Here is a 21,830-nt window from a genome sequence, read left to right as displayed (position 1 = left end):
ATATATAAAATATAAAAGTTATATAAAAGGGAGAACAGATAACAGAATTAAATATCAGTAAATATAAGGATGCTTTGAATCTCCATTGTATGAACTATCCTGGGTGAGGTCAATAACATTTTTCTGGAAGCCCAGAATAATGGAATATAAGAATCTGTCACCAAAATACTGGACTGTTGGAAAACAGCCTGAAAATTGGTTGTGCTGTGTCCCTGTAGCATTTTCACTGCTGGGCCACAGGTACGGACTGTTTCTTCCAAGGTAACTTATCATTTATAGTGTGGTTAAGTCACAGATCAATAGTAAACGTTTTCCATACACTTTTTTATATGAAGTTCAGTAAAGGAGAGTTTGCAGCATTCATTCAACAAGTGCCCATGGCAGAGTCCTTTTTGAAAGATGAGAAGCCAGTGGCAATGACAGAGAAGTCAAGTTAATACTCTGAGTTCTCACTCCATGTCTAGAGTGAAAGGGCACGAAATGATGTAGAAGAGCCGTATGCATCACCTCCAGAAAACGTGGCAACACACCCCTGCCAGCAGCTCTTCTGCTGAACAGAAGGGGCAGCACAGGGAGACTTGATCTAATATGTGTTAAAAATAATTCCTCTAATAAAAAAGAATCTCAAAAGCAAACAAGAAGGAAAGCAAATCAGAGCTCTATGAAGAATCAGAAATGGGAAAGAGCAAAGCAGGAATGTGGAAAGATGAATTAAAAAGATGGCTTCACCTCCTTTACATGTCACCAAGTGTTTTGCCTTGTCAGCTGCAAACATCTGTAGTTTCCCCACAGGTGCATAAGATGGGAGGAGGCTGGGTCTGTAGCTCCAGCTGTATTCCCAGGGCAGGGTAGCTGGCTCCAGCCTTCCTGAACAGGCACAGGGCGAGCACTGCTGAGGTGAACCCAGTTTAATAGGTTGCTACTTACAGGCTTAGGCTGATTTACAGGTGTTTGCCCTGAAATATGACCATCCATGTTATCACTGTTAATCCTCTCCCTAACAAGCCTCCTCCTCCTCTGAAATCCTCCCACTTCAATAGCTGGCTATTTTTGGAGGAGAAAACCACATGCATGCCAAAAAGCAACAGCTCTAAACCTCCTCCCACGAAGGGCAGCCTGGCTATCACACACCCGACAGGTTGTCTGCGCAGCACTGCACCTGACCCTGGGCTGCCTCTGACAGGGCAGGCATCAGCCGTCTGCATGTGACAGTAATAACAGGGGTGTCACAGGCAGAGCACGCACAGACCTTGCGTCCTCCTCCTTTGCAGCCTGGTAGGAAGCCTCCTGTCGGCAACGCAAGGCCTACAAAGCACAGCTGAGCGGCTCCTGTTGTGTCCCGGGGAGCAGTATTTTCCATCTTTCTCAGCTGAAGACTTCTCTTCTGCTTGCTCTCTCATGCCCATGACTGTTTCCACAGCTGAGTTTCCATCCAGCTTGGATCCCAGCTTGAGACCCAGCCGGATGGAGGGAAGTGCAGCGTCCAGTGGCCGGAGCACCGTGAGGCTCTGTACCCGGTGCATCAGCTTCTATTCCCTGCTCATACTGCTCCAGTACTGTGGTAATGATTTGCAGACAAACAGGAGAACAAGGTCCACAGTCTCTGTAATCTAAACAAAAAAAAAATCTTACGATTGAAAGTAAATTTACAGAAGTAGATAACCTTTTTTGCCTTAATAAATACATCATATGGGTTCTGACTGCGCTGCATTCATCTGTCTCTTAGCTTAGAGACTGCTGTGTTTGGCGTCTAGAAATCTACCCCTCACAGCAAAATAAAGCTCCTAGGAGCCCAAATCCCCATCAAGTCTCACATGCAAAGCGTAAGTCTCAGTTTTCTGGCTGCTGCACTGAACTCCATACCCACAGAGCTCCCATTTTAGCCATTTTGAAGCATGGCCTCTCTCTCTCTTGCTTTGGAATTTTCACAGGTATGATGGGTCGGCAGGTCACGGTGAGCTCCATAGCTCTGCCAGGATCCTGGGCACACTGCGGGTGCCTTATCAGTGAACCACACCCAGGAAAAGTGCTGCTAGAAGGCATCAGCCTAGTGCTGGGGGCCTTTTCTCATCACATTGATCAACACATCCACCTGGTGGGAAACAAACACAACCTATTACAGAGCCCAGATGAAGATTCTGGGCATCAGGATCTCAGTCGGCTCAGCCTATTCCATAACTTAGAAGCTCAGATGCATAAGCACAAGCCTCCTATTATTTAACCCTGAAGAATTCCAGGAAGGTCCTAGAAATGCTTATAGACTTTCCAAGCAGCCAAGCAAAAAACAGTCATGAAGCCAAACTACACAGCTTAGAGATAAAACCGGAGAAAAGTCAGCAGGGAATGTGAGCTTCATATCCAAAACAGCAGAGAAAATTCTCTGTACTGCTAAAAATAAGTCACATTGGAGCTCAGGACACTGCAGGCACAATCCTGTCCAGGATTTCCCACTTCTTTTCAGTACTACGGAGCCAATCCCTCCAGTAAAAGCTGACAGCAGCTCTAAGTGCTGATGGTGCAGGGATCCCATTCCCTGCAGCACGGAGTACAAGGGACTCCTCGTATGCTTCAGGTTTCATCTTCACCTCTCCTATTCCTGGCCTTAAGAGAACAACAATATTTGGAAGTATCTGGGTGCGTGCCAACACACCACAGTCTGCCCTTCAGTTTCTGTGGATGCTACCACTCCATAAAAATTTTCCCTGGGACAGACAGCAGCATTTTTGTATTTTTACCCTGTTCTGTTTTCCCAAGGGCTTCCTCCTTCTGTCCCCTCCTGGCTTTTTCTGATACATCTTGCTTCTGTTGTTCCCTCGCTATGTGTGCAGTTCTCTGTCTATTCTTGCTCCTTTTTGCTCCAGCTCTGCACAGCAGTTACTTGTTAGTTACTTAAAATCCCAATAATTTAGGTCAAAAAGCCTGATGAATCTGATGTGGCTTGTTTCACATACAAAGAGTGAAATTGAAAACCACCTCATTCTTCTCAACTGAAATGCTGCATCCCTATTAATTCAGGTGTATAAATAACACTGTAATGCTGCATCAAGGGCTCTGCTGTGTGATTAAACCTGCTTCTCTGACCTGTAATTAGAAACTTTGCCTCTGAAAGGCAGTTTGCAGAGAAAAAAAAAAAAAAGGAGAAAAGGAGAAGGAACCAGCTCTCAGACCCAACAATTTTGTACTTAATAAATTATTCAGAGTTTTTGAAAGTTGAGCTGGATTTCCATCTGCTAGCATTAAAGACCCAAATGGAAGAAAAATTGAAGGATTCTCACTGCAGAACACACCATTACAGGGCATGGGGCTGGAAATAAGAAGCCAGCTGAGAAGTTCTTGGTGTCCTCTTTCTGTCCCTGTTCAGCTGCTGCATTTGCACCCCCGTACATCTGACAGGTCCTGGAGTAACACAGAGTGATCATCCAGCAGAGTCCCACTGAATCACAGTCATGGTTTTGGGATATAACATTAGAAGAAAACTCCCAAATTCAGTGACTGCTTTGTTAGTATCAGCAGAGGCAGACAATAAACACACAAAAGATGGTGACTATTGTACTATTAATGACTGTAGTCACTGTTAGTTGCAGTCCCAAGGGTACACCTGACATAAGGTGAATTTCTCCCATGGAAGTGGGGAGATGGCAATGTCTTTTTGTCCTGTAGTCTTAGTATGAAAAACTAATTCATTCATTAGCTAATAGATTAATTTTAACAACAACAGACTGAACAAAATATTCCAATTGCTATGAAGGATATTACCAATCTCTCCTCTTTCCATAAACATGGGATAGAACAAGCTTTAGACCACTAGGTAACACGAGAACTGACCCCAGGACAAGCGGTCTCTGGCCTTGGGTATTTGGCAGCTGTTTCCACAGTGCTGCTTGATTTCAGATCAGAGATTTTGTGATGAATTCCTCCGCTGGTTACACCTATAATCTTTGTGTTGAGGGTGTGACTGACATCCCGGTTTCATTCCTCTTTGTTTTCAGGTTGAAGTTTGCAAGGCCTCACACTGGGAGAACGTAGAGTCTGATAGTTTTGTGTATAATTATCTTTCTGTAGGAACCTCTTAAGGTTGATCTGGAGTTTCAGGGAAGCCTTATAAATGGAGATACTAGGTTTAATTTACATAGCATTTACATATCAATGATCCTTTGGTCAAAATACTAAATTCTGGATTACAGAATTATTTTATCACTATTTTATCACTATTATTTTAGTGATACAAATCACTAAATTCTGGATTACTTTCTGTCTTCTCCTGTGGTTTAGACATGCACAGTTTTAACAGAAAGAACATGTTAAATCTACCAAAATACTACATTGCCACCGGTGGAAATGTCTTTGTCCCAGGTTGCCCAAGTTTGTACTCGTATGCGGTGCAGAACCATGGAGATCATGCCCCTGGTATGAGGGTGCTGGACTGCATGAAACAAAGGAGCCCTTCAAATTCAATAACAACAGCAACAAGAACTTTAAGTAATCTTTTGTGTTTGTAATATGTTAGAGTCCAAGTTTATCACAGAGCTGCCAGAATATAAATCTGATATAAAGTACTTTGGATTAGATAGTGCAGTGGAAAGAGCTTTACTGGGATATTGTGACAAGTTTTATGAACTTCTTAAAGAAAAAGAACTCAGAAATACCAGCATTGTTGTTAAGTTATTGCTTTGTGAGCTTGAACACCCAGAACTAAGAAGGAAAGAAGAAGGAAAACTAAGAACTGCATAAAACAGAGCAGTACTTGAAGCACATTAAGCTCGTTTGTTTTTCAATCAGCATTTTAAGTCAGTACATAAAGCTGAGTCCTGTGAACCCTCCTGTGAACCCAGCACACTCTACCTTCCTCAAGTGCAGCCTTGGGTTATCCTCTTCCCCATTTTTAAAAATCCTCAGAATGAGTCCAGTATCACCCCACTATTTCCTCCAAGGGCCTCCCTCATCTCCTAACACTGGTGTGAGGCATAAGCCACACTCCCTCACCTCACAAACACCTCATGTGCCACTTTCCAAATCCCTCTCTCAGCCTCCTTCTCTAATGCCCGGGGCATGCGTGTGCATGGGTTGCTGTGATGCCAACATTTTCCCCCTCAGGAATCCTCTTCCCACTCTCCTCTTTGGGAATTCCTCATTCTCTCCTACAACAGCAACTCAATGTCCCATCTACCTCCTTTTGCTGAGTAAAAGGGTCCTCTAAACATCAGTCAGACCTACACTACTGCTGCAGCAGAGTACCTGCAACTCCCTCACACTAGGATTGCTGTATGTCCATCATTACTTTTCCTCCTAATTTTGGATCTTTATTCTCCTCCAATTCTGTCAGGATTACAGGTGCTACACTGAAAATTTACCTTAAAAATAAAATAAAAATTGTTTTGTTTTTATTATATTCCAGTGACTCTGAAGACCATCAGCTCTGTCCCTCAGTACAAATATTTTTCTAGCTTCCAGAAGGCAAAGAGGATTCTGAAAATCGAGCTGGATTTCTACGCATCAGCTGAATCAGAAGGTGCCACTTCTTCATAGCAGCTTTGCAAATGTGATTGAAGCCTGAAGCACAATGCTGTGCTCCATGGGACATATCTGACCCACACGCTGCCTTTTCAACTCCCTGCATTTTCTAAATCATGTACATTATGAGTGAATAGGAAGAAAATGTGTAAACAGGAACAGAAAAGGTCACTGAGAGTTCATTAATTCTGATCACTTAATAAGCTGTAAATTGAAGTGCATGAATTCCATTCTCTAAACACCAGGATAAATTTGAAGAATCTCTATTGACTTAATTTACCCTGATATGCATTAGAATAGTTTCTGGTGCATTCAGAATCAAAATAATTATTACAGCAACATTCAAGACCAGAAGGTACCTAGTTCCCATTTAATAACTAAATGAAGGACAGACTTAAAAAAGCATTGAGCCTACCACATTTAGAAAATAAATAAATAAATAAATGAAGAATTCTCGTTTAAAGGCAGTGCAGAGGCATGGCCCTAGCGCCCAGCCATGCTTGGGTTGCAGGCCTGGCCTGAAGAAGCAGGGTGATACTTTGCACCTAATCAATGAGAAGACCGTGCTGTGCAGGGAAGTATGGCTACTGCCCTCCAGATCTGCTTCTTACAGAAGGAAAAGATGAACTGTGGACAAGGAGACAGAACTATTTGGATATGGACTAAATGCCAGACAAATATTCAGTGGTACTTATACATTTCAAAGCTCCTTTGCTTAGAGAACCCCTTTTAGGTTGTAGGGAATCAGATGGAGATTTTCCTACTCAAAGACAATGATTGCTTTGGAATTCTTTTCTCTCTGGTTAGGATGCTGTCCATAAAATCTTACATTACTTTTCTTGGAATACAAAACATTTGCCCCCTTCCAGAGACCAAAATGAATCCCTAACTTTTTCATCAGCACTAAGTTTCGGAAAGAACAATAGAAGAGGACGTCATGATGGAAGAAGGAACCTGAGAAGTTCTGGAGAAATACAAATCACTGGAGCTGCTCAGTCACAATACCATGAAGTTTTCTGGGTCTTCTGCAAGAAAGTAGCCCTGAAGTAATGCCCTTAAAACACGCAGCCATGACTGCAACAGGATCAAGCGAAATGTCTAGAGGGCTCCTCCTGCCGGCTGTTTTCTTAGTAGTCCAAGCCCTTCGCGATAGACCTGACTTTCGGTTTGTCTTTAAGAAGCTGGAAATCAAGGGAGGCAAACTAATGCAACGCCTCTCTTATTTGTCATAGCAATAAACCGGCATGATCCCCCCAAGCCTCTTGTACTGCTGCCCACTTGCCCTGGCTTTTCAGAGATGCTGTGCCTGATGTCAGCGTGGGGAGCAGGGCAGCATGGCAGCTGCAGAGAGCTCGGGCAGCACAAGGAGCAAAGATGAGCTTGGGTGACTGCGACAGCAGGGTAGGCAGGGACAGGGACCTCAGTGAGCACAGGCGCAGGGCCACAGTGCCTGAGCAGGAAGAACGGAGCAGGCCTGGTCACGGTAACCAAGCTTAGTTGGGAGCCCAGTGCCCATCAAACACTCCTGGAGGTCCAAGGCCAAGCCAGAAAGTCAAGGGCAGCAAGGGCCACACACAAACACACCTACAGCCTACCCCAGACAAGGACAGCTCTGTGCTGCAGCTCCCAGGGGAAGCGGGGAGGCCCCAGCAGGCTTCTCACAGCACTCGTGTCCCAGGCTACACCCCACTGGATCAGGGCAGCCCTCCAACACGGGCAGCCAGACCTGTAGGACAGGGGGAAGAGGTTGCAGAGTTAGCTGGCACACGCAGAGCACAGCACAGTCAGCGAAGAACACAAAAATTATCTGAAGTGCTGACAGAAGAACCTGGGTACAAACGTGCCACAAGCGTTGGCAGTGTGAGAGGCTGACAATACTTAAGATGTATCAGGGTCTGGTCAGGACTGACATTTGTAGGGCACTGTATGTATGGTTTTGTTTTGCTAGTCCACTGGGAAACACTTCTTTCAAAGCCAGAATAATTTTAAAATTGCCACTGGGGTATAATGACAAAGTCCCTCCAAGTTTTTCACCTATAACTTAAGAAACAAACAAATGTAAACTAATCCTGGCTTCCTGTGAAAAACCCACCCACACCAAATACTCCCCTGTGACATTTTGCGTGTTCATTTTCTTGGCCAAACGATGCCCCAAAAGGGGAAGGCAGATGAGACCTACTGGCATCCCTTTTCCTGCCACCTCACTGGTGGCGTTTACCATAACCCTGCACTGACCAGATCTCACAGGTACATGCGTCAGTCCAGACTCCCAACCCTGCCTGCACGAGAAGCCAAAACATCCTGAGGCTACAAAGCTCAAGTGGCAGGTGAGAACTATCTTCAAAAAATGAGCTTGTCAAGTCAACAGGGGGAAGAATAACCCTTTGGAAAAGGTTGACTGTGATTATCTTATTGAGTTACAACAGGAAAAATCAAAGGCAGACACAGAGGGGAAGGGAAACAATGTGGGGTGAGTATCCCAGTAGTGTTCCCAGCTGGACTGACACTGATACACTGCTTAGATAAAGCTAGTCAGCCCTGCAAAAACTGTGTGGCTAAAGCAGAGAGCAATGGTCTACTGGAAAAAGAAAATTTTTTATCAATATTGATAAAAAGCATCTATAGAATATGAGAGCTATTTTGGAAAAAAGTCACATACACAACAAGGACCTGTAATTCTGCTAAGCTGGCCGGGGATATATTTTGTCTCCTTCTGTATAGAGTACTGAATGTATACAGGACTGTTAATAAACGTGATTCCTCTGCCAAGCAATTGTATTTCTGTACTTTATATTTCCAGTGTGAAAACTCTAATGAAACATTTTAAACCAAAGCCGTTTCCTTGGAGCTGCCTCTGACCTTCTTTTCCTCCTCTCTCCGCCAAATCTCCCTGCTAGGCTGAATTCAGACCTAATGTCTGCTCCTCCCACCAGGCTTTTGGATATGTGACAATATCCTAGTCACTGGGAGCTGCGCCTGCTGGTGTCCATTGTCTTGTGTCCAGTTTGGGAGAGCGCTTTTAAGGAAAAGCCCAGAATGAAATTTATGAAGAGTACAATGCTTTACAGGAACGGCCAACTATGCAGCTAGTTTCTGCATGCATCTAACAGCGGCTTGTGAGTTTTTGGCAATTAGTTCACAAGGTTGCAGCATGGGAATGGTTTAAGGCTGACGAACAGACTTTTGAAAGTTTAAAACAATCTGAAATCCCAAAACACTGCAGTCCTGGGGAGCAGCTAGAGCTGTGGTAGGATACTGGGGGGAAGGGTGTGTGTGCGTGTGTGTGTGTGGAGTCGCCTAAAACCCGCCACACGGAGCCTGTTCTGTTCACTGGCAGAGCCCTGACAGAACAAAAAGGGGATCTGCACGGACAAGAGGAGCTGCTGGCTGCGCGCTGCGGAATGCGTCGGTTCAGCCGTGGGCACGGTGTGGATGTGCCTCCTGATCACAGCCACTGCTGCCTGCAGCCAAGCAACTACATCACGTTACTGAGGCCCCAGCGCAAGGAGAGGAGATAAGGCAGCCTCCAAGAAGGCCAATCCCCGTAACCTGCTGCCCAGGGTGGGACGGGAGCGGGCTGTGGAACAGGGAACCGAGACCCTAAGCCAGGCACAGCGAAGTGCTGCTGCTGAGAGGCCTGGTGGTGCTCACAGCACGGCGGGGCATTAGCTGCAGGACAGCGATGTGCCTTCTCCAGGGTCAGGTATAATCTGTGGGGCATTATATGCCCATACCCCACAGCGTTACCTGTGTTACCTTCTGTGATGGCACACAAACAGCCTGCCCTGTATAGTTCAGGTACACAAACACAGACCTTGGTACCAAGTCAAACTGCCTTCACTACAAACATTTACCGCAGTCACGCTGCAAATAGGATGCCAAAACCTTTACAGATATGTATCCCACATGAAATCGGTACCTTACTTAACAAACGTTTTCATTCCAAGGCCAGCTACCTGACAGGAATTCACAACTAGCCCTGAGCTACAAACTCTGAACTTTCCTTCTTCTGCCCCCTCTCCCCCCTTCCACCAGAGTTCTGCAATTTGCCAGCCTCCTTTATGTCTCAGTTAGGCCCTCACAATGCGAGGCAGGCAGACCCATGTGCCCACAAACAGAAGAGCTCCTCCAGCTCACAATAACTCAGCAGGTTTCTCTGATTTTCAGAGGCTGCATTACTGTGTGCCCATGTCTGCTGTCAAATTACTGCCTGGACACAGGCTCCATGGCTAACCTCAGCCTTACCCCAAACACAAAACCGTCCCCACGCCCTCAGAAACATTCATCTTCTCTTTCAGCTCTTCTTATGAAGCAGTGTAAACCTGGCTGATGTTTCTAGGAAATAAAGAGCACGCTTACCCCTCCGAAGACTTATTACGGTTTTATGTCCTCTTTCTGCAACCTACTGAGAGTGGCCGTGCTCCATATCATGAAGTTAAAACACATCAAAACAGATTTGAAGGGTGGATGGTCCTCCCGAGGTTTCTAAAGGAAAACTGAGATAAAAGCCATAAAAAACAATCCTTCACACATAGCAGAGGTTGAAAAATCAAATCTAACCTTAAGTTAATTTTTCTCTGTAGTGCAAGTCCCGTGACTCTTCTAACTCTTAGGTGCCTGCCATGGCCCTGGCCGTAGCCTTACAGCAGTGAGGAAAATCCCAGAGCACAGCTACTGCAACTTCAGCCACCTTCCCCTAAAACCCCCACCCTGCCCAACCCTACAATCACAGAGAGCTGTGCCGAGAGCTCCTGCAAGGGAAACAGTTGTTGCCGTGTCCTGCCTTGTTTTAAATACCTGTATGTAGAAAAGATGGCAGAGATTGTACATACACCATAACTGAGGCAGGATTTTCTCAAGTCCAAGGTGGCACTGCTGGAATTGCTGTTGTCTGTTTCGACCTTCTCCTCGAGGTGTCCCCACCTCCCATCACAATGTCACAGTAAAACAAGTCCCACGGTGGTCTGCAAAGCAGCAAAAGGAGCAAATGGCAAGACAGAACTGACATTGTTTATCCTGCATAAAGTTAACTCTAAATCAACAATTTGGAGAAAATAGCGTTGTTGCATAAGAAAGTAGACAAAAGCAGTTATTTGACAGACTCTGCCACTTAATAGCAACGCTTTGCATATATAAAGCACTCTGCAGCCTGAATCCTCAAAATGCCTTAGAAAAAAAAAGAACATACAACTGTTCTTCAGTGCTTTACAGGAATAGCGAAGCATGAGGCATTCACAGGACTTGGCAAAGTGAAAACTGACCATCAGAAAGAAGAATAGAATCGGGGCTTTTTAGTCCCTATTACTCACTGATGTGCATTATTGTCAGGCAGCTCTTGGTTTTAGTCACTTTACTGCAGGTTGGATAAGAAGGAGCACTAAATCAGAGAGAAATGTGCGTTCTATGTCTTAAAACAAGATTTTCCGAGTGGAACAGCAGTAAGGATACCCTGCAGCCTTAGGTTTTCTCTGCAGCCATAAAGCCTGCATCCTCTTGGCTGTGCTGGTAGCCAGGATAACCCCCAATCCATATTCTATGCCTAGCGCATGCTGCGGGAGGCAAAGCTAACAAAGGCTATGACAGAACTCCATCAGGGAAGTCCTTTTGGGCCCCATTTCCATCAGCTCATAAAAGGGACAGCCTGGACCCACATGCTGGGCTCTGCTAAGGCTGCTCCAGGCTGCAGCTCTTCATTTGCAAAAGAAATGACCCATTCATTTCTCTCTGACCTCTGCAGACACTTCAGACTGCTGACCTCATCTGCTGATGGCCCCCACCGCTGCTGCGAGCTTCCTCAAACAGGTGCTCCTGGAATAAAACCTCAGCCTTCCTGGGCAAGCTGAACTCACACAGCTTCAAGAATCCTGCACCAGGGCTCAGGAGGGGCTGCTCGTGCACAGGCTGGGAACCAAGAGCCCTCAAAGCATTTATTTGCTACCCAGAAAAGAAACAGCCCCGTGAAAAAGAAATACAGATGAGAGGATGTAATTTCAACTGAGTAAAATGAAGTTAAAAAAACATACACCTGCTTGTGGGCTTCTGTGCACTGGACAACACAGTGAATCTCTTCTCTGCAGCTCCTGGTACACCTCGTACTGGTGTGTTCTCTACAGGCAGGTCCTGTGACTCCTGCAGAGGACTGAGTGGCTCATGGCTGGGTATTCTTGCATCTGGAGCAGATTTCCAGGCTCGATTTTGTGTTGTGTTGAAGGATGAACAGTGAGAGTGATACCTCAGCAGGGGAATCCACATGCCTGTATTGCATTCCAAGAAAAAAAAAAAAAAAAAACATCTCTTCAGACTGCTCATCACCCATGTTTATGTTTGCACTCACAGCTTTAAAACCAAGAGCATCACAATCCACACTGACTTCTGTTCTCCCATTCTGGAGAGAAGATGATGCCACTCACAGCTGGGACAGGGTAAGCAGGCACATACATGGGCTTGTCAAAGGCCACAAAGGCATTCTGTGGCTGAACCACAAGCTCAGAGTTGTTTTTGAGTCCAACTACAGAGCCCTGTTCACTGCATTCATCTTTACACAACAACAGTTTTCTACTTTGCAGAGCACATGAAGCTTTCAGGTATGTCTGCAAGAATGCTGAGGTACTCGGACGGCGTCCCAGATGTACACAGCACAGGCTAAGAACAGTGGTACAGTAATGAAGCAAACTAGCTCAGCTCTTCCACTGGCCTCCAAAGAACACCCAATTATCAGAACGAACTGAGCCATCTTCAATAAGAAAACTGGATTGGGAGCTGATCAGTTTGTTGCTATTGCCATAAACAGAGTGGCTCTGCTACTGGCAGGAGAGGCCTGTGAATCAGGGCCCGAAGTCTGATGCGAGAGAAATTGGGTGTCTCAAGCTGCTTTCCCCAGCAGAGAACAACCCTATTAGTTTGAGAAAGTCCCCTGCCTGCTTTCTCTCTGAGTAATTAAGAGAGAAATCCTCCTCTCAGTGACCCCAATGCTCTCAGCCGAGGCTGATTTACACATGAAAGGCACCCTCTGAGGGGCTTTCTCCCTTTCACATTCACAACCAGGCAGGACCTATAAATAAAACCTTGCTGAAAACAGGAGCTTTCAGAAAGGTCTGTGTATGTGCGTAAATGTATGTAGGAGAAAGGGACTGGATGCACTTGAGAATGCGTGTGTTTGCATGCGTATGTGAAGAGTGGGCGAGAGAAACGTGCACTCGCACCCCAGCCCACATGCAGACGAGTGCACTTGGAGGAGCATCGGCACAGATGTGTGAGTGTGCACAGGTAGCAGGAGCACTGAGGGGCGTGGGGGGGACGTACAGGCTGGATTCCAGCTAGGGCAGATCCAGAGGATTTCATCTGAGCCAGCTGAATCACTCCAGGGTTACACATGAAAAAAACGAGAGCAGATTTAGACCCAGTTGTGCTTGAGGGTATGCCTGTGATGCACTTTCCCTCTGTAGAGCAGCTGAGTACTTGAAGAAATTTCTATGTTGCTTTGGATATAATGCAGAAGGTAACAGAGACTCGAGCCTTGCAGCATGTGCTTCTAGGTTTCCTTAACTAAACGTGAGATTTTTGAAAGGCTGCGTCTTCTCAGCAGCCTGGCATAATTTTCCAGAGCTGTCACTACTAGAAAGTAAAAAAGTTTTTGTTTGTTTGTTTGTTTAATTACTATTTTATTTTTACAGTTTGTTGGTACACAACCTCCCTGAAAGACTGAAAAATAAACAATGGGACTGCTGCCAGGAAAAAGGTCACAAAATCAAAGACTGTGACTGCCTTTACATGAATAAAGACTATAAACACCAAAATGCCCAGATTTGAATGCACACTTTCTCTCCCCGCCATCCTGTTCACCCATGTGTCCACATAGCCAGGATATTTCCCTTTCCATGAGGCCTGAGAAGGACCCTACACAGTTTCCAGGAAACTGGCGGTTCCTGTGACCCCTCCTAATACAAAACAGGTGACACACATCTCCGGGCCAAGCCGGAGCAGGCTGCAGGGTTTCACAAAGCAGGTATTGCGCTCCAAGTCTTTGCCCCAGTAAGAGGGGGCTTTTTAAGATGTGGCTACAATGTGATAATTTGAGAAGTGCGAACTATTTTACTCCTTAGACCTTAACAGCCGACTCATTTGCTTACTGATGTGTCCGTGCTCTGTGCTGAGGCCAGCAGCTGGGCTGTGCTCACAGGGCACCCAGGCCAGCACCGCTGGAGCTGCACCCGCTGCCTGGCAGGAGACCCAGATCAGTGTGCGGGAAGGGAGCCTGTGTCTGTGCACCCTGCACCGCGCTGATCTCCTAATTACCACTTGCAGCCCTTGGATCTCTCCCCTACCCAATTCTTATGCAAAAATTTAGCAGAAGCAGGCAGAAAAAAAAAAAAAAAAAAGAAAAAAAAAAAAGCACAAAGCAGGAGACAGGAGCGCAAAACCTCCCAGAAGCGCACAAAGCTCAGAACGTCTCTTCTGGCAGTTCAAAAAAACTTCCCCGCTACTTGCGCGAGGCAGAAGTGTGTGAGCAGGGATGCGGAGCTCCCCTCCTACTGAGCTCGCAGCTAAAGCCCTCCCCCAGTTCCCAGGGTCTTCAAATGAAGATTTGCATAGCACTTCCAGATCATTCCCGAGAGAAGGGACAATGGCTCTCTCAACGCCCTCTTCCCCCCCTCCCTCCTTCACTTACAAAGCTGATAAAGCCCTGGTGAAAAGGGGAACAAAGGATTTACAGATGGCAGAATATTGATTTCCGCAGTTCCAGGACTACAGGGGGAGGATGAAGAACCCCCCAGAAACTCTGTGAAGTTTGAGACACGGGCACGATCTCTGCAGCACCAGCTCTGCGTTTGTTACGACGCTGCCCTGGTCGGTACCTGACGGAGGGCACAGTGCTGCTCCCGAGGGGTGAGCGGGCCCCTGAAAACCTCCAAACACAGAGTGATGAGGTGACAGCCCGCAGTCCCAGCGAGCACATTTGTTCCCAAACCTGCTAAGCAGAGAGGTGCTTCCAGCGAAAGCAGTTTGCCACCAGGCGGACCAGCCCGGCATTGCTCCTGCCGCCGGGATGGAAGGCTTCGGGAAATCACGGCTCAGCACCGCTTCATCCGTGCTCTCTGCTGCCTGCTATCCAGCTTCACAATTAGGAAAATAAATAAATAAGGCAAAAGACTTTTGAGAATGGGCTCTGATTGTGAAATAAAGTGAAACCTGTTGCAGAACTCACTTTTAGGACTGGTCTCTGAAAGCTAACACTTCCTGCCTCCATAAGCATTTCCATGCTTAGAACAAGCCTAAACCTTCTTGTGTTACAAACTTTTTTTTTTTTGTTTCTTTCAGCTTGGTCAGTCAACTCCACCAGCTCTCTCCCTCAGTAAAGGCTGCAGAAAGCAGAGGCTGAGCCTGAGCAAGTCATTAGCTCAACTCATTCGTACTCCCTGATGTACTCTCAGCCTACTGTTAAGGTTATACCCAAGCTTGAATATATATTTCCCTGAAAAAACAAAAAACAAAAAAACATGCCATGAGTAATAAAACTATTTCTGCAGCAAAACACCACTGCATAAGCAGTTTTCTTTTTTTATAGCAAGACAGCCACCAGATGTGGGGGGGTCAAACCCACTGCAGAGCAGCCCTTATGTGGCTCTTTCTGCCAGGCTCATGAAGGCTGGCATGGGACAGAAGTTTGGCCTGGGCCATACGGTGACCTCGTGCCCTGTGTGGAGTGGTGATCTGGTGTAAGGATGTCAGACTGGAGAAACAGAACTTAGCTCTTCTGTTACTGATTGTCTAGGTTGGACTCGGTGATCTTGGAAGTCTCTTCCAACCTAGATGATCGTGTGATTCTGTGAACACCAGCTCACTGTGATCATTCAGAGTTTTGCTGAAGTGGGCAGCGATACAATGCAGTGTCCCAATCGGGCAGATGCTGCATGTCCAGCAGGAGGTGCTTAGTGGATATCCGAGGCAGGTTGCACAAGTCCTGGCCAGATCTCCACCTACCCCACCACCACACTGAAAAAAAACTTTCTGAAAGTGACTGACTCCCACCACTTTGATTATCTCTCTATTTTAAGTAAATCGTGTAGCATTTCTGCACTCAGAGGGCTCCCAGTATTGGATTTAGGATCACATTTTTAAAGGCGACCAGCTAGTTTCTAAATCGAGTGATAGAGATCTGCTTTGGAAAGAAACTCAGTCTGCTCTGTAAGGCACCAGTGCCCACCAGTGAGTGCAAAGGGTGGTTTTCACACCATAGGTAACCAAAGGTAGCTACTGAGGCAGTAGCAGGGCTGGGTTCATTCCCCAGTATTTTCCCTAAACCTCTGCATAAATCTATGCTGTCGTGATGAACAGAATCATCACAGTGATGATAACCATTGCATGCTGTACAATTAAGAATATTTTATAAAATGGTATCAAAACATTCCTCACAATTCTATTCTTAGAATAGCTCGTTTCCTTCAAATACTTGTCTGGCTTCTGTCAGGTAGAAGAAAATATTCACATGGATTCTTTTGTGTATTTCAGCCGTCCCTCCCAACTTACGCTGCTTTTAAAGAAGAGTGAATCAGCCCCATTAGTCTCCTGGCATAGCTAATTCAGAGATTAATTGCAGCGGTTGGGGCGATAAAGCCTGAGAAAATCCCACTTTAAATAAGCCTGTAACGAAGCTGCCAGCACAGGCTGAGGACAGAGCTGAGCCCCCTCTCCACCAGCCCCCTGGAGTTCCAGGAGCGGAGGCAGCGCTCACAGGAGCTGCTGGTGGCGTGGGGCAGCCGTGCTGGTAGCTGCCAGTACGGAGGGAGCTCTCCCAGGGCATCCCCTTCCCTGAGGGGCACGTTCAGGGCTGCCAGAGGAGTGTTGGGGGATCAGGGAGAAGCACACCTTGGCTGCTCTCACCTCCTGCTGCCTTTGAGGCTATTGCAGCAGCACGGCTCTAAATCTTTATATTAGAGTCGCACTTTATGACTATTTCAGAGGCAGCAGTTTGCTACTCATGTCACTGATGCATTGGTTTACCGACTCCTTGGCTCTTAAATGACCACACCAACAGCTTTGGAGGCATTAATGTCTGTTGCTTGCTTACAGGTGCTAAAACAAAGGGCATTTCTCTTTACATAGCTCCTGCTACAGAACGTTGTGATTTGCTCTAAGGTTACAGGACCCATCCTGCTTTCAGCAGTCAGGCTGCAGCCTTTTTCCCCTTACTTTTTCCCCTTCACACCCCTCATTCCCCTCGCTTCTGGCAGCGCCAGCCCCCAGTTCGTTCCCTCCCCCCCGCCCAGCGCCAAGATGGCGCCGCCCCCTCCCCTCCCCTCAGCCGCGCTGCGCGAGCGCGATCACGGGACCCTCACTCTTCCCCCCCCCTTTCCCCGGGCCGCGCATGCGCAGCAGCCCGTCCGCAGCCCGCCGCAGCTCAAGGTCAGGCAGGCGGCGGAAGCGCAGCGCCCGGCCCGGGACCCGCTTCCGGTTCCGGTCAGCGGAGGAGAAGGAAGATGGCGGCGCTGGGGAGGGGGTCGCGGCTGCTGCGCGCCGCCCAGGCCCTGAGCTCGGCGCCGGGACGCGGCATGGCGGCGGCGGCACACGAGGCCGGGGGAGGTAACGGGGAGGGAACGGGGGCGGCGGGGAGAGGCCGGCGGGCGGGGGGTCGCTGCCCTTGGGAGGGGTCGCGGTGCCCCCGGGGCCGGGCCTGAGCCGCGCGGTGCCCGCAGCCCGGCTGTGGAGGACGCTGAGCTTCGTCGTGGCCCTGCCCGGCGTGGCCGTGTGCATGCTGAACTGCTACCTGAAGGCGCAGCACGAGAGCGAGCGGCCCGAGTTCGTCCCCTACACGCACCTCCGCATCAGGACCAAGGTACGGCCGCCCCTGTCGCACCCTCCCCCTGCCCCTCCTCCTCCTCCTCGCCGAGCCCGCGGTGCCACCCGAGCTGAGCGCAGCTCTTTGTCCCGCATCTCCTGTGGCACTGTGTGCATAGCCACAGCCTGGGAACGTGGCTGTCTCTGTCACAGCACGCTCCTTGCAGCTCAGGTGAGGGACCCGCTGTATCAACAGGTCTCTCCCCAGCCCCAGATAATCCCACTAAGGCCTTGCTGATAAATATCAAGTCGTGGAGCTGCTCTGCTTGCCTCAGGCTAATGCAGAGCTGCATCCCCAAGTAATCCTGCTGAAAAACGTTAAGTCATGGAGCTGCTCTGCTTACTGATGCAGGCCTGTAGGCTAACAGAGGTGATCCCCAATTCTCAAAGTAGGGGTCCTCGTGATATGGTACAGTGGATTTATGTGTTTAAGTGACAGCTGTGACCTTGCTATCTAAAGGCTTCCAGCTACTGGAGATTATTTGCTAGCTCCTGCTTTCTCCAGGCTGGTAGCAGTGCCACCTTGCTTGAGCCCGTGTTTGCTGTTGAGCTTGCAGTTCCTGTGCTGTGACACGTCCTTTGGTTATCTGTCAGGGCTTTGTTTTTCTTCTTCTTCCGACAGCCCTTCCCCTGGGGCGATGGGAACAAAACTCTATTCCACAACCCTCACGTTAATGCTCTCCCCACCGGTTATGAAGATGAAAACTGAGATGCTGACCACAGCCAGGACTCTGGCTCTCCCTGTGTCTGGACCAGGCTGCTCTGTGGGAACCATCACTTAAGAAAAAACACATTCCTTCTACAGTCAAGTTGAATGGTGGTGCATGCTCCACCTGTACTTGTGTAGAGGTCCTTTAAATAAATGATTCCAAACTTGAATTCAGGATCTGACTCTTTTGTTATACTGCAACTCCTCAGAAGTTCCATGTTTTGGTGTTGAGGCTTCCCCACAGGACAGTGCAGGAGCAAAGGGTTGGACTGACCTCCTGCATCTGGTAACGCTGACAGGTCACATGTTCATCAGGAAGCACATAAAATGGAATAATCAGACATGACATTGAGTATTATGTTTGGTTTAACTGAGCATTGTTATCCCACGCTCAGTATTAGCCTAATAACTTCATCTGTAGATAGAAACTGAGCATGTGCTGAGGCACATCCTGCATTGTCAACTGTTGGGGTATTTAGGAGACACGAAGGCAACTCTGTCTTACCTGGCCCCTCCCGAGATGGAATTCCAGCAAAGGTGTTTAACTGAAGCTCTGTGTGCCTGCACAGCATTGTTACCTCTCACATTCTCTGGTGTATCAGCACAGCTGCTGTTCATGCCCCTGCTTCTCATAAAGCTGTAGGCTCCTTGTACAACATTCTCATACAGATGCTACATACCAAAACAGTTTTTGCTCCGTTGCATGTCTGTAATACAGACCATTGCCACTCAGAAGCTTCTTAGCTTCGCTAGTTCCAGTTTTCAAAGGGAACCTAGGAGATCATTATCTTCCATAGGTAACAATTCTAAGACCCCAGGTCTGTTCCAATATGATGTTAATTTTTAAGTTTTTGTTCTCCAACTCAACTGTTTCCCAGTTCCCCCTGTAGCTTCTACTTTCTTTTACACAGTAGGAAGACAAGAAGCTCTGTCTTTGCTGCTAGTACCATTTTTTCCCCAAAGGAAGAACGCAGCAGCTCTCAGCACCCTGCTGCTGGTAAGGGACAGGTGTTAGGTGAGCCAGGGGGGTGAAATCCAGGGGGGGTGCTGCAGGACTCCCTGCCCTGTGCTGCAGTGCAAATTTCATCCACTTAGCAGAATACTGTAGTAAGATGACTTCAGACAAGCTTTTATATATTAAAATATAAAGAACAAGGCACAAATGGGCACAGTTATTTCAGAGCTAGCTGGCAAGATAACACCACATTTATTCCTACATGAAGGTTATAGAAAAGCAAAGTGGTTAAAAAAAACACCACCACCTACTTGACAGACCCTAAAATGCTATTTGTGCTGCTCCTGGAGACGTCCCTTACCTTACCAACCAAAAGTTGGTTTCATTTACACCCGAGTGACCCAGCAGTAAGCGGTAACAGCTTATTTGGTAAGTGCTCTGTTCAGCCCCGTACAGATTGCTCTGCCAGCTGCCTGATGCACCGTGAGCGAGCGTGGTTAACCCAGGCTGCGTGACTGCTCATGGCTAGGCCATCACTGAAGACATGGGGCACAGTGAGCCCAGCGTGCTGTCATTTCTGGTCTGCTCTGTGTCTGCACAGTTACTCAGAAGCTGTGGTGCAGACAAGCCAGCTATGGCTTGAGAACTCCATCTTTTTTATTAAAAAAAAAAAAAAAAGCCTCTGAATGACCCTTCTAATAGTGCTTAAGAGCATGATACTCACTTTTTTCCTCACTGTTATTCTAGGACAATTACGAAGTTCACTTCCCTGTTGTCCCTGGCCCAGAATATTTTGTACTCTCTTAGCTGTGTTGGTGCAGAGGGGACAGTTTGGCTGATTCCTGCCCCAGTGGTGCTCCGCAGGCCACTGGATGAGGAGCGGTGGGTCCTGATCCCTTGCTTCTCTTCCGAACACCCTTCCTCAAGCTGCTGCAAGATCCACAGGAGTAAAGCTCTGCTGCTGAAATAGCTCAGGATGGACAAAGTATGAAACAGATTTGGAGAGGAAAAGGGTAATTCTAATAACTCCTTCACAACTACACGAGAAGTACCCACCAACCTTCCGCTGAGAAGCTTCCTTAACTCCTCCACTGCCAGTGAAAGGAAGAGGATTTCAGATACCTGATTTAGGAAAAACAAGTGCCCAATGCCCACTGTCAGGTTACACAGAGGGGTACCTGGCAAGTCAGCCGAGCATTTCAACCAGTCAGAAGTCACTCCTGCTACCTAACGAGTAACTTGCTCAGAGTTTCTGTAGTTTACAAGCCAGCTCTTTGCTAGGTGTATGTACACACCTAGTTACATGGTCCAAGGGCAGTTTCATGAGCAGGTGAGGTGTTCCCCAAGAGGCAGTACAGGCAGCTGGAGCTTTTAACATTTGTCAAGCTTCAATCAATGTTGCTCTCTTTCAAGACATGTTTTAACTGCATCGAGCAAAAACCTAACAGGGACTGTGGCCAAATGGGTGCTTAGTGGTAGTGTGCAGAAAGATGGCCAGGTCAGCGCAGTTTGACTGCAGGGATATGTAACACTAGAGGGGAGAGAATTCAAGTTCAGGTTTGTTTCTGTACCTCAGAAAAGGCCAAAGAAAGCAGCCTCCAGGTTCAGTGTGTTCTCTTCAGCTTCTGTTGTGGGCCACCTCTGTCCCCCTTGGAGGTCGTAACCAGATTCTACCAGACCCTTACCCACTTGAACAAAGTATAACCGGGTTATATTTATTTTAGCTACGTTATTGCAGGTCCAGCAAAAGTGCTTCTCTACCATCTCTGTTGCTGACACAAAACAATGCTTTAGCCCCTAAGCATTCAGGATCATATAAATCAAACTTCTTCATCCAAAATCCAGCACCACAGAGATGAGACAAAGGAAATTAACCTTCTTCACATTCTTTTTAGACACTTTCAAGTGTTATATAAATAAGCAAGAGAAAGGAGTCATAAACCAACTGCTAAGTTCAACATCCCAACAAGCATTCTCCTGTCACGGGGTACATTCAACGGGAAGTTAGTTAAACCGTCTGTTCATGCTGTTAGACGCTGAACCACCACCAAAATTCGCTCAAAAGGAGGCAGAAGTTACCACGTGATCCAGTTTTTTCCTGTGGTAGTTTGCTTTTATAAGCCGAGCACATTCCTTGCTTCCTAAACACACAGGTCTTATCCGGGTGGTGTCCTGTCTGCTGTCTGGTCACCTTTCAGTCCCAAGGCTCGCATAGGCGACTCCATCCATACAGCTGAAGTCAAGAGGAGTTTTCAGTTTTCGCTTTGCTTGCGCCCATGAACTCCAAGCCTTCTATGGGTATGTCCTTCTCCTTGATTGCTTTCTGGGAAGAAGGAAGACAAAGAAGTTAAATTTGAAATGTTTTCAGCGCTTTATACAGCACTTTATAGTGCTAAGCGGTGTAGTATTTGGTACAAAACACGATCTACAAGAAGCAGCCTGAAGACCGGCTGGGATGCCCTCCTAACACCAGAAACGCCCCGACCCTGGCACGCAGCCGGCAGGGCCTGTGCCTGGCAGGCGGCGTCGGGCAGAAAAACAGAGAAAGGCACCGAGGGGACACCGAGGGCTGCTGCCACAGGGGAGCAGGGCAGGGGCAGGGGTAGGGGGCTGCCGTGCCGTGGCCGCACCTGCACGCAGAGCTGGTAGCGCTTGAAGAGCTGCCCGCAGGGGTCCCCGCCGCTCTCGCCCTTGAGGAACTTCTCCGCGAACCAGCGGTTGAAGCACTGGTCGTACTCGCGCTTCAGCTCGGTGCACGCCTCGCCCACGCTGTTCATGGCGGCGGCGGCCTCCCCCCCCTTCCTTCCCCTTCCCCTTCCT

General features: G+C 47.6%; 2 protein-coding genes and 1 long non-coding RNA gene across 3 annotated transcripts; 1 reads left to right on the top strand and 2 right to left on the bottom strand.

Moving 5' to 3' along the window:
* Positions 1-893: 893 nt before the first annotated feature.
* On the bottom strand, positions 894-10,166 carry LOC311446007. Its single transcript, XR_014698711.1, has 2 exons — positions 9,871-10,166; positions 894-1,610 (listed from the first exon to the last, which is right to left on the bottom strand). It is a non-coding gene; the product is annotated as an uncharacterized lncRNA (long non-coding RNA).
* Positions 10,167-16,873: 6,707 nt separating this feature from the next.
* On the top strand, positions 16,874-18,225 carry COX6A1 (cytochrome c oxidase subunit 6A1). Its single transcript, XM_084538682.1, has 3 exons — positions 16,874-17,091; positions 17,205-17,344; positions 17,969-18,225. The coding sequence occupies exons 1-3, from the start codon at positions 16,989-16,991 to the stop codon at positions 18,053-18,055; spliced, it is 330 nt and encodes a 109-aa protein (XP_084394808.1). The 5' UTR covers positions 16,874-16,988; the 3' UTR covers positions 18,056-18,225.
* A 2,479-nt stretch (positions 18,226-20,704) lies between these two features.
* On the bottom strand, positions 20,705-21,828 carry TRIAP1 (TP53 regulated inhibitor of apoptosis 1). The gene is made up of 2 exons (XM_084538688.1): positions 21,641-21,828; positions 20,705-21,333 (listed from the first exon to the last, which is right to left on the bottom strand). Exons 1-2 carry the CDS (start codon positions 21,785-21,787, stop codon positions 21,250-21,252), a joined length of 231 nt encoding a protein of 76 aa, XP_084394814.1. The 5' UTR covers positions 21,788-21,828; the 3' UTR covers positions 20,705-21,249.
* Between the last annotated feature and the right edge of the window lie 2 nt (positions 21,829-21,830).

This window comes from Aythya ferina (genome assembly GCF_964211825.1).
Source record: "Aythya ferina genome assembly, chromosome: 17".
Lineage (NCBI taxonomy): Eukaryota > Metazoa > Chordata > Aves > Anseriformes > Anatidae > Aythya > Aythya ferina.
This window is presented reverse-complemented; position numbering and strand designations above follow the sequence as displayed.